The sequence below is a fragment of the Jatropha curcas genome, chromosome 5, assembly GCF_041381405.1.
Source record: "Jatropha curcas cultivar XTBG-Jc1 chromosome 5, XTBG_Jcur_1.0, whole genome shotgun sequence".
In the NCBI taxonomy this organism is placed as follows: domain Eukaryota; kingdom Viridiplantae; phylum Streptophyta; class Magnoliopsida; order Malpighiales; family Euphorbiaceae; genus Jatropha; species Jatropha curcas.
Genome location: NC_143155.1, coordinates 9,698,706 through 9,717,238, shown reverse-complemented (window position 1 = coordinate 9,717,238; position 18,533 = coordinate 9,698,706). Strand labels below are relative to the sequence as shown.

At 31.1% G+C, this 18,533-nt stretch overlaps 1 protein-coding gene across 1 annotated transcript; it reads left to right on the top strand.

Moving 5' to 3' along the window:
• The first annotated feature begins 5,080 nt into the window (after positions 1-5,080).
• Positions 5,081-7,805, top strand: LOC105643905 (pentatricopeptide repeat-containing protein At5g39350). Its single transcript, XM_012229147.4, has one exon. The coding sequence runs from the start codon at positions 5,127-5,129 to the stop codon at positions 7,692-7,694; it is 2,568 nt and encodes an 855-aa protein (XP_012084537.1). The 5' UTR covers positions 5,081-5,126; the 3' UTR covers positions 7,695-7,805.
• The last annotated feature ends 10,728 nt before the right edge of the window (positions 7,806-18,533 follow it).

Sequence of the window (18,533 nt, the reverse complement as noted above, 5' to 3'; positions counted from 1 at the left end):
TCCCTGTATTTGTAAGATAAATAGTATAAACGTAGTTACTAGAGAGATAGATTTTCTTTTAGATTGTATAGATAAGATTAAAGATAAGGACATTAAAAAGCAATATGTGTTAAAATTAAAAGATGTGATATTACGCAAAAACGAAAGACAATATGAGCCATATGAGTTAAAAGAAATATTTAATAGGTTCAATAGTAATAAAGACAAACTTTCCCCTTCTTTAGCCGACCTACAAGGAGAAATTAAGACAGTCAAAAGGGAAATAGAAGAATTAAAACAAGAACATAATAAAATTAAATAAGACATCATTCAGTTACAAGTTAATAAAATTATAGATGTTCAAGCAAAACCCTCAGAAAATAGAAAAATGAATAATTTAGCTGAAACATTATCTTATGGTGAGTTTATTAATATAATATCTAGAGTAAGTTCTCAAAAATGGATAATTTTAGTTAAAATACTAGTTAGTAATGATTTTATTTAACTATGACTACATTAGTTGACTCTAATGCAGATCAAAATTGTTTGCAAGAAAGATTAATTCCAACTATATATCATGAAAAAACTAAGGAAATGCTATACACAGATGATGGTAGTAAGTTAAGAGTAGAATATAAGTTAACAAAAGCAAAAATATGTAGTGATGATTTTTATTTTAAAACACCATTTATTTTAGTTAAAAATCTTATCACGGGAGTCATACTAGGAATACCCTTTTTAGCTACTATTTATCCCTTTAAAGTAGATAAGGAAGGATTAAAAACAAATATCTTAAATAAGCAAATATGTTTTAAATTTATACAACCAATTAGACAAAAGGATTTAAGTGCTATACAAGATATTTCTATATATAAAGAAATAAATCTTATTGAACAAAAACAAAAACATATTAGCTATTTAAAACAAGAAATTAATAACATTAGGATTGAAAATCAACTACAACAAACCCACATACAACAGAAAATTAAATATTTTGAAGAACTTTTAAATAAAGAAGTATGTTCAAATATTCCTAATGCATTGGTCTAGAAAACAATATATAGTCCATTTACCTTATATAAAAGATTTTGATGACAAAAATATCCCAACTAGATCTAGATCTATATAGATGAATAAACAATTACAAGAAAATTGCTACAAAGAGATAAATGATTTATTAGATAAACGATTGATTAGAAAATCTACATCCCCTTGGAGCTGTTCAGCTTTTTATGTTTAGAATGCGGCAGAAATAGAAAGAGCAGCATCCATGTTAGTTATTAATTATAAACCTTTAAATAAAGTATTACAATGGATTAGGTATCCACCAAATAAAAGAGATTTGTTAAAAAAGTTACATAATGCGAATATATTTTCTAAATTTATATGAAATCAAGTTTTTGGCAAATACAAATACATGAATCTGATAGATACAAGACTGGTTTTAATGTTCCCTTTGGTCACTATGAGTGGAATGTTATGTCGTTTGGTTTGAAAAATGCCCCTTTTGAATTTCAAAATATTATGAATGATATTTTTAACAATTATCATGAGTTTTCACTAGTTTACATTGATGATGTGCTTATTAATTCAAATGATATTGATCAACACTTTTCTCATTTGAAAAAGTTTTATAATATAGTTAAGCAAAATGGTTTAGTTGTCTCCTCTCCAAAAGTTAAATTATTTCAAACTAAAATAAGATTTTTAGGACATGACATTTTTCAAGATACTATTAAACCGATTGACAGATCATTAATTTTATTGAAAAGTTTCCAGATGAAATTACTGATAAAAATCAATTACAAAGATTTTTGGGATGTCTGAACTATGTTGCTGATTTCATGAAAGATATTTGAATCGTATGTCAACCATTATTCAATAGGTTAAGCTAAAACTCTTATCCCTGGTCTAAAAAACATACCCAGTTAGTTAAAACCATAAAGTCTAAAGTTAAGAGCCTTCCTTGTCTTTTGATACCAAATCTCAATTCATTTCTTATAGTAAAAACTGATGCATCAGATATAGGCTATGGAGCTATTCTCAAACAAAAATTACCAGATCAGTCTTTTGAATCCTTAGTTAGATATCATTCTGGAGCATGTATACAAAAAAATTATTCAACTATTAAAAAAAAGAATTACTTTCAATAGTTTTATGTATTACAAAGTTTGACGATGATTTAATTAATAAAAAATTCCTTTTACAAATTGATTGTTCAGCAGCCAAAAACGTTTTAGAAAAGGACGTTAAAAATATTGTTTCAAAGCAAGTTTTTGCTAGATGGCAAGCCATCTATCATGTTTCGATTTTGAGGTTGAAGACATTAAAAGTACTTCTAACTCTTTACCTGATTTTCTTACCCGCGAGTTTTTGCAGGAAAAAGATAGAAATAAATAAAATTTTCCCTTTATCTGAAAAATTTGTTAAGCAAAATTTAATGGGCACTCCTATTAAGAATGAAATTACAAGAGAAAGCTATGGAAAAAAGACCGTGAATATTTCTTCTCAATTACCTGGCCCTTCAACAACTTAATTACCAATATCAGCTTTTGCTTCAACTACTTTTGTTACAAATAGACAAACCAATTATCATGATGCCCTTACCGGTGCATCATCATCATTCGTAATTAATTATCCTTTTGTTAATAAGGATATAGATATACCAATTACCTACATCGAAAAGGAATGTACTAAATGTTCAAATTTTTTTTGGAAGTTGCTCAAAAGTTATTTTCTTCTAATTTCCATTTCGTTCCTGAGTCACTTTCAAACAATAGAAAATTTTACGAGTTTATATCAGTTGATACAGATTCTATAATTCTGGAACATATTCATGATCCAGAAGATGTTAAAAAGGTTTTGAAGTTCAAATAAAAAGGGTTTCTCTCTCTCTGATTGGAATTAGAATCCAAACACTAAGAGAAAATTTGGTCAAGACTTTGTACCAAGTTCTTTCAACTATGAAAAAGCTTGGAATAATGCGTTTTATTAAGAAATCATAATCATACGTGGTTCATGATGATTCCACGAGGTTCAATTACCGAATTTCCTTATTGGTTTCAAGAATGGTTCCAGTATTTTAGATGTTCAATTAGAACTTTCCCAACAAAGATACTACAAGGCTTTGAGCTCTATGATAAACAATTAACCAATTTCAGTCAAGATAAGTTACTCTCATTTTCGCAGCTACTTTTGGGATTCCATGGACTTTATCCTGGAATTTTCAAATCAAACAAGTTCAACCACTGCCATTTCCTTCTATGCTGGTCAGAATTTTCAATAATAAATGGTGGAAAGATTACAACCAGATCCAAGCCTGTGTTCAAGCCGTTCAAAGATAATTCAGTTCAAAAAGACATCTACCTTTGTTGAAAAATCCAAAAAATCTAGATTTCTTAACAGACAAGAGCAAGTGGCAGGCTACCCTCGCTGCTACGAGTTTAATTGAAGAATTCAAGAGGACATTACAAGATATAAATAGTCAAGTATCGCAAGAAGACGAAGATAAAAATGAAGCCACTTCTAGCTACTCACCACTCCATGAAGACGATTGTTATGATATAAATAAGATAGATTGAAGTCTATCCAGTTTAAGTAAATATCAGATATATTAGGATATGTTCAAGTTTTTCTTATATAAATATGTAAAGTTTTTTTTTCCATATTATGCTTATTCAACCTTTGTCCATATTAGGCCATATCCAACTTTTGTCCATATTAGGCCCTATCCAACTTTTTGTTTATCCATATAGATAAGGATTATTTTATTAAGTAATAGTTATCAGGACTTTAAATCAAATGAAGTCCATACACTTCTATAAATACCTAAGTGTGTTTTGAAAAAGGGTAGAGGTTTGAGAAGAAGCGTGCTTATGCTATCTCTATCCCCTGCTCTTTCAAAAGCTTTGTACTATCTTCTCTTGTAAGTAATAAAGTTTTCTTTTGTATAAATATCGTTTTAACTCTGTTTTATTTTAAATTACTTTGATTAAATTATTATTTTGTTTTAGTTAATTGATTTGATTATTTATACTTATGTGTATCATATTACTTTGCGCGGACTCTATTCTCCTTTCCATTTCATTTTAACAATTACTCGTATTTCACAATTAAAACTAAATATACATCTCTTCCTTCGTTCCTCCACACTTTCAGTTAGCTCCCTTCTAGTATCAGATCCTAATCTTTATAGGTTGCAGGGGTAAAGTTATTAATTATTTACGGATTACATATTGGGAATAAGATATAGAAATCTACGAGTTACTATTTCATCTGTATAGTTTTTCTAGTTATAATTTGAATTCTTACTTTTTTTTAAATTACAATGTTTCTAATTTCAAGTCTACTTAGTATTATATCTAATGTTATTATAATAAATAATTTTAATAATAATGTAATCATTGTTTTTCTAATAACTAGTAATAATAGTATAGTTGCTGATAATTATAATTAATAACTAACTTTAAATAATCAAAACTATGTAGTTTTTTACTTGGACTTAATTTAACGAACATTAAAATAACAAACATTAAAATAACGTCACTTTCGTGTAGAGTTTTAATTTCATACAAAGTTTTAACATTAATTTTATTATTAAAAAAAGAAATTATTAATAATTTTTATATAAATTATTAATATTTTATTAAAAAATTATTAATATTTATTAATTAATTTAGTATTGTATTGTAATTTTATACTATTATTGTAATTATCTTATTGATAATTTTTCAATTATTGTATATTATAATTTTAGTTTAATATTTAAAATTCATTTGATTTGAAGAAATGGTATCAATAAAGAGAATAGTGCATTAATTTTTAACTGGAATTGAAACTCAAATCAGAACCAGAATCGAGGAACTACAATCAAAGAACCAAAAAACTGAATCGGAACTGAACCGGATTATAGTTCAGTTCTGATTCCAAAGTCATTTGATTTCAATGCTATTTTCAAATTTGAAAAGAACCGGAATATGATTCTGGTTCAGGTTGTTATCGAGGACTTTACCAAAACCAAACCGCACAGCCCTTGGTACGGATAATATTGCTTGTTTTTTCTATTCTTTTTCCGTTTATAGTCATTTTGCGACCTAAAAAGTTATTTAAAAACAAAAGAACAAAAGGTTGATAGTCAACGGGGAAACATGCCCGCCATATTTTTGGAATCAATCTCTCCACCGTCATTACCGCCTTCGCCCCCCAAAAATGGTTCTAACATTACTCACGAGCTCCGTTATATTCCCTTTGAGAGACCAACACGAGCTCCTCCCACCTTGAACATTTCTCAGCTAACTAACCACTCCCAGATCTCTGTACTATATGATAAACTAGTAAATTCGAGTACATATGCTTCAATTCTCGATTCTTATAAATGCCCGAAATTAGGGAAACAAGTTCATGCGCATGTTATCAGAACTGGGTTCCATCGCCATGAGTTTATACAGACCAAGTTGCTTCAAATGTATGCGAGGTGCGGTTGTTTGGAATATGCAGATTTGTTGTTTGATAAAATGCCTGTTAGAAACCTGTACTCTTGGTTGGCCATTCTTACTCTGTATTTGGATCAGGGGATATTCGAGGAAGCTTTTGCTGTTTTTCAAGAATTACTATTTGAAGATATTAAATTTGAATTCTTTTTGTTTCCTGTAGTCCTAAATATATGTAGTGGTCTTGGCTCAGTAGAATTAGGAAGGCAATTACATGGGATGGTAATGAAATATGAATTCTTTTCAAATATTTATGTGGGTAATGCTTTAATTGATATGTATGGCAAATGTGGGAGCTTATGTGAAGCCAAGAAAGTCTTAGCAATTATGCCTCGTGCTGATAGGGTGTCGTGGAATTCAGTTATTACGGCTTGTGCTGCTAATGGAATGGTTTATGAGGCATTGAAGTTTTTGGAGGAAATGAAAAATTCGGATAATTCAATGCCAAATCTTATTTCTTGGAGTGCAGTTATAGGAGGGTTTGCACAGAATGGTTATGATGAGGAAGTCATAGAGTTGCTATTCAGAATGCAAGCAGAAGGGAATGAACCAAATGCGCGAACTCTGGCAAGTGTTCTTCCTGCTTGTGCTAGATTACAAAAGCTCAGCCTTGGTAAAATATTACATGGCTATATAATGAGACATGGATTTATGTCTAACCCTTATGTTGTGAATGGACTAGTGGATATATATCGGAGGTGTGGTAATATGGATAATGCATATAAGATCTTTTCGAAGTTTTCTATGAAAAATGGAGTCTCTTTTAACACGATGATTGTTGGTTATTGTGAAAGTGGTGATGTCTCCAAGGCAAAGGAGCTCTTTGATAATATGGAGCTTATAGGGGTAAAAAGGGACTTAATTTCATGGAACTCGATGATTTCAGGATATGCAGATAACTTCCTGTTTGATGAAGCTTTGAATATGTTTCAGGATTTGCTAAAAGTAGAAGGGATACAACCAGATTCTTTTACGTTAGGGAGTGTTTTGACTGTTTGTGCTGATATGGCATATTTGAGGCAAGGAAGGCAGATACATTCTCATGCCATTGTTAAGGGCTTGCAATCTAATACCTTTGTTGGTGGAGCTCTGGTAGAAATGTACTCTAAGTGCGACGACCTACATGCTGCTCAGATGGCTTTTGATGAGGTGATTGAAAGGGATACTCCAACATGGAATGTTCTGATATCTGGTTATGCCCGTTTCAACCAGATTGGAAGAATTCAAAACCTGCTTCAGAAAATGAGAGAGGATGGTTATGAGCCAAACATATATACATGGAATGGCATTCTTGCAGCTTATGTCGAAAATGGCCACCTAGACATAGCTATGCAGTTATTCTACGAAATTCAGACTTCAAATACTAGGCCTGATATTTACACGGTCGGAATTATTCTAGCTGCTTGCTCAAAATTGGCCACACTTGAGCGAGGGAAACAAGTTCATGCACACTCAATCCGATGGAGTTATGAGTCCAATGTACATATAGGAGCAGCCCTTTTGGATATGTATGCAAAATGTGGAAGTATAAGGTACGCTCAGTTGGTTTATAACAGGATCTCATACCCTAATTTGGTGTGCCACAATGCTATGCTTACTGCATATGCAATGCATGGACATGGAGAAGAGGGAATAGCCCTGTTTCGAAGAATGCTGGCTGCTGGTCTCCAACCAGACCATGTGACTTTCCTATCTGTTCTTTCTTCATGTGTTCATGCTGGATCAGTTGAGACAGGCTATGACTTCTTCAATTTGATGGGATTTTATACTGTGAAACCTGCATTAAAGCACTATACTTCAATGGTCGATCTCCTCAGCCGTTCAGGACAGCTCCATGAAGCTTACGAGCTTATTAAGAAAATGCCAATGGAACCTGACTCAGTTTTGTGGGGTGCTTTACTTGGTGGATGTGTTATTCATGGTAACGTTGAGCTGGGTCAAATAGCAGCAGAGAAGCTCATAGAGTTGGAACCAAATAACACTGGGAATTATGTCTTATTGGGTAATTTGTATGCTTATGCAAGGAGATGGTCTGATCTAGCAACAATAAGACAGATGGTTAAGGATAGAGGATTGCACAAGAGCCCTGGATGTAGTTGGGTTGAGGACAAGGAGGAAATCCATTCCTTTGTTGCTTGGGATAGAACCCATAAGAGAACAGAAGAGATTTACACTACTTTAAATAACTTAACCTTCCACATGAAAACAAGGACTGTAGCTTACTAGCTCTAGATTAAACATGCCAGTAGTGAATACTTGGTTTGTATTATTTTGTACACAAGATCGCATTTACCCATTATTTGGTATGGATGAATTTGAAAAATATAATCCACAAAATTGAATTGGTAATCTAAAATAATTGAAGTATAGGTGCTTAATAGAGAGGATGTGACAAGGCATTCTCAGTGGCCCAGATTGTAATTGAGCATTTAAGAAAAAGTAAGCATTAAAGATGCGCATCAGAAAGCAAGAACCTTTCGACCAAATAATCCGGCTTATTTGATCATAACCAATCAAATCCGGACGCATTTAGCCAGTTCAATCGGCTCATTTGAGATGTTGATAAATAGATTTCGGGTGGAATTGGAGTACAATGTGGAGTGATTACCGCGATCCGTTCACGTAACAGATTTAGATTGTTTTTCTGATTGATCCAAATGCTATCTTTGGAATCAAACTTCCGTTTTGTTTCAGACATGAGTTTCAACCCATACTTGTGTAATTCCGAGTATACTTTTCTACTCTCTGTACTATATATATAAAAAATGAGAATGAGAGTGGAATACCCTATAATAATTTTAGTGAAATTTAAAATTTCTAAAATATCTTTTTGGATAATCGATAATAATTGAGTTTATTAAAAAATATGAGTTTTTTAAAAATTGATAAATTATAATATTAAATTATTAATCAATTGAATTTTTTTAATATTATTTATTTATTAATTAATTAAAAATTTTACATTTGATTAAATCGCGGTTATATTCGATTATTTCTCAATTTCACAGTGAATTAATTACTAAATCAATCAACAATTATATTATCTTTAATGGTATCCATGAATATTTGTTTAAACTTTAATTTTTATAATATATGTAATTATTTATTTTGTTGCAAAATTAGACTATGTCTCTAATTTTTTCTTTTAGCACTTGTGTAAATTAAATTATCATATAAAACAATATAATATTTCAAATATATAAGAAAAAACCATAAAAAAATAATTGAAGAATTTTTAATACCAAAATAAATTTATTTTCTCAAAGATGTAGTGGTTGGATATTTAATATAACAAATGATATTTTCTTTTAAAAGAAAAACAATATGTGCATATTATTTTTTTAATAAACATATATATGATAATGAGACATTCAAAAATTGTTAAATTTTATTTTATAAATTTATTTTTTAAATATTTGATCCTATTTATATTATAATTTAAAATATTTTATTTAGGGGAGAGATAAAAAAGAAAATTTTTATAACAAATTTTCAAATAAAATATACATAATTAAGCCTTTTAAAATTTTTTAATTTTTACTTTTAAAATTTATTTTTAAATAAAATGAACATATATATGTAGCACAACCGGCAATAAGGTCCAAGTAAATTTAAGGCTTCCGAGGCCCATAGTAAGCCTAACTAAAAAAAAAATTCAATTATATCGATGTAAATTCTAAGTATTAAGCCCATATTGCCATGCGAAAATAAACCTCATATTTATATTATAATTCGGCCCCAAATTATAACATCTTAAACATTTATAATTCGGCCCAGCTTATAATACACCACATTTATAATATGGGCTCACAGAATTATTTCATCTATATTAATATACGAGTAAAGGTATATAAATCCTACAACTGCGGAGTTCACTATTAGATAAATACAATTATATTCTTGTCCATATAGTTATATAGCAATTTAATTACTGAAACTAGGAAAATTTCTTTCTAGTTCTGCGATAAAAAGGCATAGAGCTTAGACTGAAATGAAGAGGAACCTACTACCTGAAAAGTTAAATAAGTCATGTGAATTTTAAAAGAAATAATAATCATTGCACGACACACAAAGGTGTAAATATATCATTCTAGTTATCCGACTAGTTATATGCTCACGCAGACAGTCACACGAATGGCATAACATTAGCATTCATAATTATTCACAACTTCACATAATCACATCACGTGGAAATTAGTAAGTGGCGTCACTGAACCCCCCAATGAGCCGTCCTCCCACATGGCCCATCCTCTCATAACGTGTGCACTAGGGAGCCGATCCCCCATTCTCGGCCAATCGGTCTAATCCTCACTTGACCAGCCCTCTCATTGTTTTTTCCATTCTCTCTTTTCTTTTCCATACCATCAGAAGGCCACCCTGTGGTTTATCCATATTATCCATATCATATCATCAGGTGCACACGGGGCGCCGATCCCCATACGGCCAACGGTCTCGTAGACCACCCTCACAAACCCATGGTGACCCACTTCATCCCAACTCTACACATACAAGGCATAGCATTATCACAACACAATTAATCAAGTATTGCAATTAAATGCAAGCATAGCAAGCAATTAATTAACATGATGCAAATGCACAATTAGACATTCATAGTTAATTATAATTAAATAAAGAAATAGTAATCAACAACATACTATTATATTGATCTATCGAAAATAAATAAATAATTAAATAACTAAATAAATAAATAATAATAATAATAATAATAATAATAATAATAATAAAATAACTAAAAAACTTTATTTTATCAAGTTAAAGAATTAATCTAATAAATCAATTAATTTAATTATTGATTAAAACTAACCTAGGTTCTATCGAAATTTCGGTGGAACCCCCCCTAGAATTTGATCAAACCATAATTCAATAACAAATTTTCAATGGTCATCCATCGAGCAATTCACATCAACTCATCCCATCCGCCATAACCATAAATTTACAAACCAATTTCAATAATATCCATATAAGATTATGTAATAAATCATAAGTTAACTAAATTAATGGCTTTATGGTAACTAATTTGTTAAGCGGTTAAAACTTACTTTAACAATAACTAATTATAACTACTACCTATTTAAATTCGATTTTTATGTCAATATGGAAAGTGGTTAGGCCTCCCAAACCTTAATTTATTAAAATTTCGCCTCTAACAGTTAACCGACTAAAACTCTCTTACTTTTCTTATACACAACCAACTAGTTTCAGACTCATGATCTTCTAATTCACTAGTTAACTAATTCTAATTTATCTTCCTCCTCAAATTACCTAATTACAATAATAATTCATGTAGTTTATTTAAAATGTTCAAAATTTATTTGCAATTACATTATACCAGTTAACGAATTCCTAGCAAGGATTATATTTAATCAATATTTATTTGAATTCAATCAAATCAATTTCTAGTTTTAAAATCGAAATTTATAGCACAAATCGGGAAATAGGTCTTAGGGCCTACCGATCAAGATTCTGGTTACGATTCCAGAATTCATGCTAGGAGAGGAAGATTCTGCCTCTTGGTGCTTTGCCGGAGTATCGCCGCACCACCACTACCGTCGTCGTCGTGCAAGGTGGCTGGAAAATCCCAAGCAACCCAGAATTTTGCAATTCGCACACCAAAATGCTCAAAATCATTTGTGGAAGCTGAATATAGTGTCATTTTGAGGAGGTAGTGGTTTGTTTGGCCGGATCGACCGCCACAACCCTCTCCACACTGCCGATCATGATGGACTTGCAAATCAACGCCTGCTGCCTAAATTAGTGGAGGGAAACACTCACAGGGTAAAGGCGACTCGATCGACGCCTTCCCTTTGCACTGTCATCGCCGGAATTGTTTAAACCCGCTGGGAGTCGCTGTTGCATTGCTAAGAGGAAAAGGGGATTATTTCTGTGCCACTGGAATCTCGATCGGAGCGAGGGAAGGCTAGAACCGTGTCCAGCATCGCCAAAGGAACCGATTGCCACCTCGTTCTTGCTGAACGGTGGCCGAAATGAGAAGGGAGAAGGAGGAGGAGGCTATCGCACGTGCTAGAGGAAGAAGAAGAAAAGAAAAGAAAAGAAAAAGAAAAGAAAAGAAAAGAGAAGCCTAGAGCTTCTAGAGCATTCTGGTTCGATTTGAATCGATTTGGTCCAATTGAGTGATTTGACTCAATTTCAAAGATATTAAATGGTTTTCTGGTCCGATTTGATTTATTTTGATTATTTAAGTTAGGTTCTAGAACATTTCCTCAATTTACTCAATAATAATAGAAATAATAATAATAATGATATTTGATTTTAGGATACTTAATTTATATAGTAGTGCACACATATATCTATATGTTTGTAATAGCTTAGTAGCTGGAGTTCCATATTATTTCTCTAAAATTTTAAGTGTTCTCAAATTGAAAATTTCGATAATATATTTTAGGCTTGAGCCCAACTCGCAAATTTGGGCTCGAATCGATACTGTATTATATTTGTAGTCCACACAGTCAAAATTTCTGACTTTTGATTTAATAAAAATTCAAAAATTTCGAAAATAAAAATTTGGGGTGTTTCAATCTCCTCTCCCTTAAGACAATTCGTCCTCGAATTGAAATCTAGTAAGAAAGAATAAGAATGAACACATGAAGGATTTCAAAATCATAAGATATTACTTCAATACCAAGGAGATAGCTCAAGAGCAAATAATATAGACCAAGGAAAGGAAGGAAGCAGGATATCTTGATTGTACTTCTATTACCAATTATCATATTTAGAACAAAATTTCGTTCAACTATTAGTACCACCTATCTAGAGCTTACGAGAAGCTTATTACCTTTACCCTCCAATTGCTATCATCAGTCAGCTAATGAAATCTTTAGAAAGTCTTTCAATAAAATCGGGTTTAGCAGTAAAATGCGTAATACTAATAATACATATTTTTCTCAAGATTATTTAATTTCCATTTGAAAAATCCAAATTTTATTAGGCATTTCGCCATGAAAACCAAACATATAGTTCACAAAAAAGAACAAAACAATCGAAATTTAATTTATTTATAATGATAAGAATTAACTCATTAATTCACATATAATTTCACTAATACTTTTCTCAATCAAAATTTTGAAAACTATTACTTTAATCCAAAAATTTCAAGAAAATCATCTTTGTAATTTTCGTTGTCTATAGAATCACAGGGCGAATTAAGCTCACTCACTTGTCCCTCTCTATACTAATTCTATTCTGCCTATAATACCTTCACCATACAGTAGTACAGCTATTAAATAGTTCCTGAACTAAGGACATCACTGTACTCCATAGCTATCTTACCCTTACGAAGATTTTAATGTTTTCTACTCGACCATCAATTCCACTTTTTCTAATACTTATTCCTTAAATTACCTTAATACTTATCTCCAAAAATTGACTTTCATCATACCATGTTTCGCTAATTCACCTTTCAACTCTCTTAACTCTATTCTTTTTAATAACTTTCCATTACACCTATGTTGCTTACTAATCCATCCTAAGGATATTACAATTTTCTTATTAATTATCTCATCCACTTTATTTCTTTCATGCTCATAATCCTCGTTATTCATCATTTATTTAATTATCAATATTTCGACCTAACATTTATTAATTTATCCTAAATATTCACTTTTACCTAATACCATCAATATTAAGGTTTTCAATAAAATTTCTTAAATCCCGACCTAATGCTATCTTACCACCCAAATATCACATCAAATCAATCTCAATAGCTTTTTATTGTCTAATTTATATACTATTGACTTCTCACTTTTCTGTCCATATCCTGGACTAAAATTTTCCAAACTATAATCTTATCATTTTAATTAAAATCTTAATTAACCATATGTCTACCTATCGCTAACTTGAGTCAACTTTATATTTAACTTACCTATCTCATTTGTCTTTAGTCAATCCACCTTTCCCTTATTCAAGTCCAGTAAGATATTTATAAATTCCTCCAATTTTTATCTACCACTTACTCCTAATATATTTATATATTACAACTTGTCATATATTATTCCTTATACCCTTAAACTATCCAAGTTCATTCCTAATGTTATCTTTCTCACTTATACATTAAAGGATCCTGTACTCTAAATCTAGTTGCAACTTAACTTCTAGACCAAAATTGTCTACTCAACCTTCCCCACGTTTGTGTTTTCATCTTAACTACGAACTGTCTACTTACATATTATCATTGTTATCATCATCATTACCACCCTTTATCTTACTCTTCTTTTCAGATCTTTCCTACTCATGATCATTTCACTTTGCTATCTCATCCATTTAGCCCCATGATATAACAGACAACTTTCGAAAAAAAAAATTCTATATAAATAGTCATTTTAAATTATTTATCATAATACAATTCAAATTCAAGATGAGATTTTAAATTCAAATAACAAGTAACTAAAATGATATAAAATTTATATTTTGGATAATCTAAAAAAAAAAATTCAGTAGCTGAGCTGACTATTTGATTACATATTCCTAATCCTTAAAATTACTACCTATGTTTATGATTCTGCCCTACCAATGAAAATCCTATTATATTCAACACAATCCTACCTACTGATAGGAATATAGGTCACATGAAAAGTAGTGTACTGGGTGATCAGGCCAATCCAATACCATCCAGGTATTATTCTATTCCCTAGCCTAAAGATTGATACTAGCTCTGGCCCCTATAAGTATTGTGATAGACTTATGTTATTGTTCACTACTTTCACTTCAAACCTCTAATTACTTCTTCTATAATCACCGATCTACGTAATAGGTGTGGATTTTCCCACCTCATAGGGTCTAGTGCGTCCACCATCCCTAGGGAGGAAAATCACAAAGTGTCTTTCCTTATGTTGGTTACAGCCCATCCCAACATAAAGAAATTCCCTATACTCCGCAGTTGTGTCCTAAAATTCTAACCTAAGCTCTGATACCAACTTTTTCATGACCCGAAACCATGGGCCGAACCGGCACTAGGGTCCAGCTCAGCTTAAGGCCCCCGAGGCCAGTAGTAAGCCTAACTAAAAAAAAATTCAATTATATCAATGTAAATTCTAAGTATTAAGCCCATATTGGCATGCGAAAATAAACCTCATATTTATATTATAATTCGGACCCAAATTATAACATCTTAAACATTTACAAATTGGCCCAGCTTACAATACACCACATTTATAATATGGGCTACTAGAATTATTTCATCTATATTAACACACGACTAAAGGTATAAATCATCCTACAACTGTGGAGTTCACTATTAAATAAATACAATTATATTCTTGTCCATATAGTTATATAGCAATTTAGTTACTGAAACTAGGAAAATTTCTTTCTAGTTCTGCGATAAAAAGGTATAGAGCTTTAGACCGAAATGAAGAGGAACCTACTGAGTTTTATAAGAAATAATAATCATGGCATGACACACGCATTCACAGAAAGGTGTAAATATATCATTCTAGTCATCCGACTAGTTATATGCTCACGTAGACAGTCACACGAATGGCATAACGTCAACACTTACAATTATTCACAACTTCACATAATCACATCACGTGGAAATTAGTCAGCGACATCACCGAACCCCCAATGAGTCGTCATCCCACATGGCCCATCCTCTCATAACATGTGCACCAGGGAGCCGATCCCCTAGACCCGGCCAACCGGCCTAATCCTTACCTGACCAGCCCTCTCATTGTTTTTCCATTCTCTCTTTTCTTTTCCATACCATCAGGGGGCCAACCTATAGTTTATCCATATTATCTATATCATATCATCAGGTGCACACAAGGGTGCCGATCTCCCATACGGCCAATGGTCTCGTAGACCGCCCTCACAAACCCATGGTGACCCACTTCATACCAACTCCACACATACAACGCATAACATTATCACAACACAATTAATCAAGTATTCTAATTAAATGCAAGCATAGCAAGCAATTAATTAAAATGATGCAAATGCATAATTAGATATTCATAGTTAATTATAATTAAATAAAGAAATAGTAATCAACAACATACTATTATAAAAATTGATCCATCGAAAATAAATAAATAATTAAATAACTAAATAAATAAATAAATAATAATAATAATAATAATAATAATTAGAAAACTTTATTTTATCAAGTTGAAGAATTAATCTAATAAACCAATTAATTTAATTATTGATTAAGACTAACCTAGGTTCTATCGAAATTTCAGCGGAACCTCTCCTAGAATTTGATCAAAGCATAATTCAATAACGAATTTTCAAAGCCCATGCATCGGGCAATTCACATGAACTCATGCCATCCGTCATAACCATAAATTTACAAACCAGTTCCAATAATATCCATATAAGATTATGTAATCAATCATAAGTTAACTAAATTAATGGCTTCATGGTAACTAATTTGTTAAGCGCTTAAAACTTACTTTAACAATAACTAATTATAACTACTACCTATTTAAATTCGATTTTTATGTCAATATGGAAAGTGGTTAGGCCTCCCAAACCTTAATTTATCAAAATTTCACCTCTAACAGTTAACCGACTAAAACTCGTCTTACTTTTCTTATACACAACCAGCTAGTTTCAGACTCATGATAACTAATTTTAATTTATCTTCCTCCTCAAATTACCTAATTACAATAATAATTCATGTAGTTTATTTAAAATGTTCAAAATTTATTTGCAATTACATTATACTAGTTAACTAATTCCTAGCAAGGATTATATTTAATCAATATTTATTCGAATTCAATCAAATCAATTTCTAGTTTTAAATTCGAAATTTATAGCACAAATTGGGAAATAGGTCTTAGGGCGTATCGATCGAGATTCGGGTGACGATTCTAGAATTCACGCTAGGAGAGGAAGATTCTACCTCTTGGTGCTTCGCCGGAGTATCGCCGACCAGTCACCGTACCGCCGCCACCCCCGTGCACGGTGGCTGGAAAATCCCAAGCAGCCTAGAATTTTGCAATTTGCACACCAAAATGCTCAAAATCATTTGTGGAAGCTGAATATAGTGTCGTTTTGAGGAGGTAGTGGTTTGTTTGACCGGATCGACCGCCATAGCCCTCTCCACGCTGTCGATCATGATGGACTTGCAAATCAACGCCTGCTGCCGAAATTAGTGGAGGGAAACACTTACAGGCTAGAGGCGACTCGATCGACGCCTTCCCCTTGCACTGTCGTGGCTGGAATTGTTTGAACCCGCCGGTAGTCGCTGCTGCGTTGCTAAGAGGAAGAGGGGATTATTTCTGTGCCATTGGAATCCTGATCGAAGCGAGGGAAGGCTAGAACAGTGTCTAGCATCGCCAAAGGAACCGATTGCCACCTCGTTCTTGCTGTACGGTGGCCGGAATGAGAAGGGAGAGGGAAGAGGAGGCTACCGCGCGCGCTGGAGGAAGAAGAAGAAAATAAAAAGAAAAAGAAAAGAAAAGAGAAGTCTAGAGCTTCTAGACCATTTCGGTTCAATTCGAATCGATTTGGTCCAATTGAGTGACTCAGTTTCAAAGATATTAAATGGTTTTCTGGTCCGATTTGATTTATTTTGATTATTTCAGTTCGATTCTAGAACATTTCCTTAATTTACTCAATAATAATAGAAACAATAATAATAATGATATTTGATTTTAGGATACTTAATTTATATAGTAGTCACACACATATATCTATATATTTCTAATAGCTTAGTAGCTGGAGTTCCATATTATTTCTTGAAAATTTTAAGTGTTCTCAAATCGAAAATTCTGATAATATATTTTTAGGCTTGAGCCCAACTCACAAATTTGGGCTCGAATCAAGACTGTATTATATTTGCAGCCCACACAGTCAAAATTTCTGACCTTTGATTTAATAAAAATTCAAAAGTTTCGAAAATAAAAATTTGGAGTGTTTCACGAACAATTGAAAATTTTAATTTTAAAAATGTTTGTATATTTAATTTTTATATCTATGTATTTATATATATTAAAACTTATTTATTAAGTGATATTGTAGTTATAATGAATTTTAGATAAATGTCGATATAAATTAACCTGAAGTGTGTATATACACATTACCATTTTATTAATTAATCATTATACTCACATTAATCTTACATGAAATTTAATTTTAATATTATAAAAATCTAAATAATATAAGATAAAAATTATAATCAATATTTAATATTAAAAATAAAAATGAGTATAAATAATAAGTAAAAAATGACATAAAAAATTAAACGAGTACAAACAATGAGTACAATCAATGTACAATGCACGTCATAAAAAAACTAGTTTAATTATAAATATCATCATTACTAACCTCGTGTGTATATATATATATATATTGGTATTACTAGTTTTTATGAGCACATGTATTCGTTGTATATATACGTAATTTAAATTTTTTACGTAAAATATATTATAAAAGTAGAAAAATTAATCAAATAAAAGAAAATTAAATTATAATAATTAACACGTTAAAATATCAATAAAAAATAAAATTTATTGGCAAAAATAATTAAATTAATATATTTTTTAAAAAATTATAAGTATAAATAATGATAATTAGCACATTATAAATTGTCTTTTATTTTGTTACCTTAATTTATAGTTGCAAAGATACAGAAATATGAAAAATATAATAAAAATAAATTATATTTTTTTAAGAAAATAAAAAATAGAGCATATAACTTTATTAATATCACATTTATTGATATATTTATTTATCATTTAAATATATAAAAATGTTGATACTAGCTAATTATTATTGTATGAAAAAAATTATATAATACAAAAAGTAAATTCGTAAATAATAGTACTATGAATCTTTTCGATATTATCTAAACCTAATTGGAAAATTTCATATCAATTAAAATTTTTAAATATAAATTAAAAATATTTTAATTAGTATAATAAGAATATTCACTACAAAAAAAACACGCTTTTGCGATTGATTTTTGCGACCGACGTGTATGGGTCGCAATATTGCGATGATATTGCGACCAATTGCGATGATTGGGAGATTGAATATCCACCGACGGATTTGCAACTAAAGTGCGACAGAATTTGCTACGTA

Excerpts from the sequence above, each read along its gene's own strand:
- LOC105643905 (XM_012229147.4), top strand. The coding sequence starts at position 5,127 with ATGCCCGCCATATTTTTGGAATCAATCTCTCCACCGTCATTACCGCCT.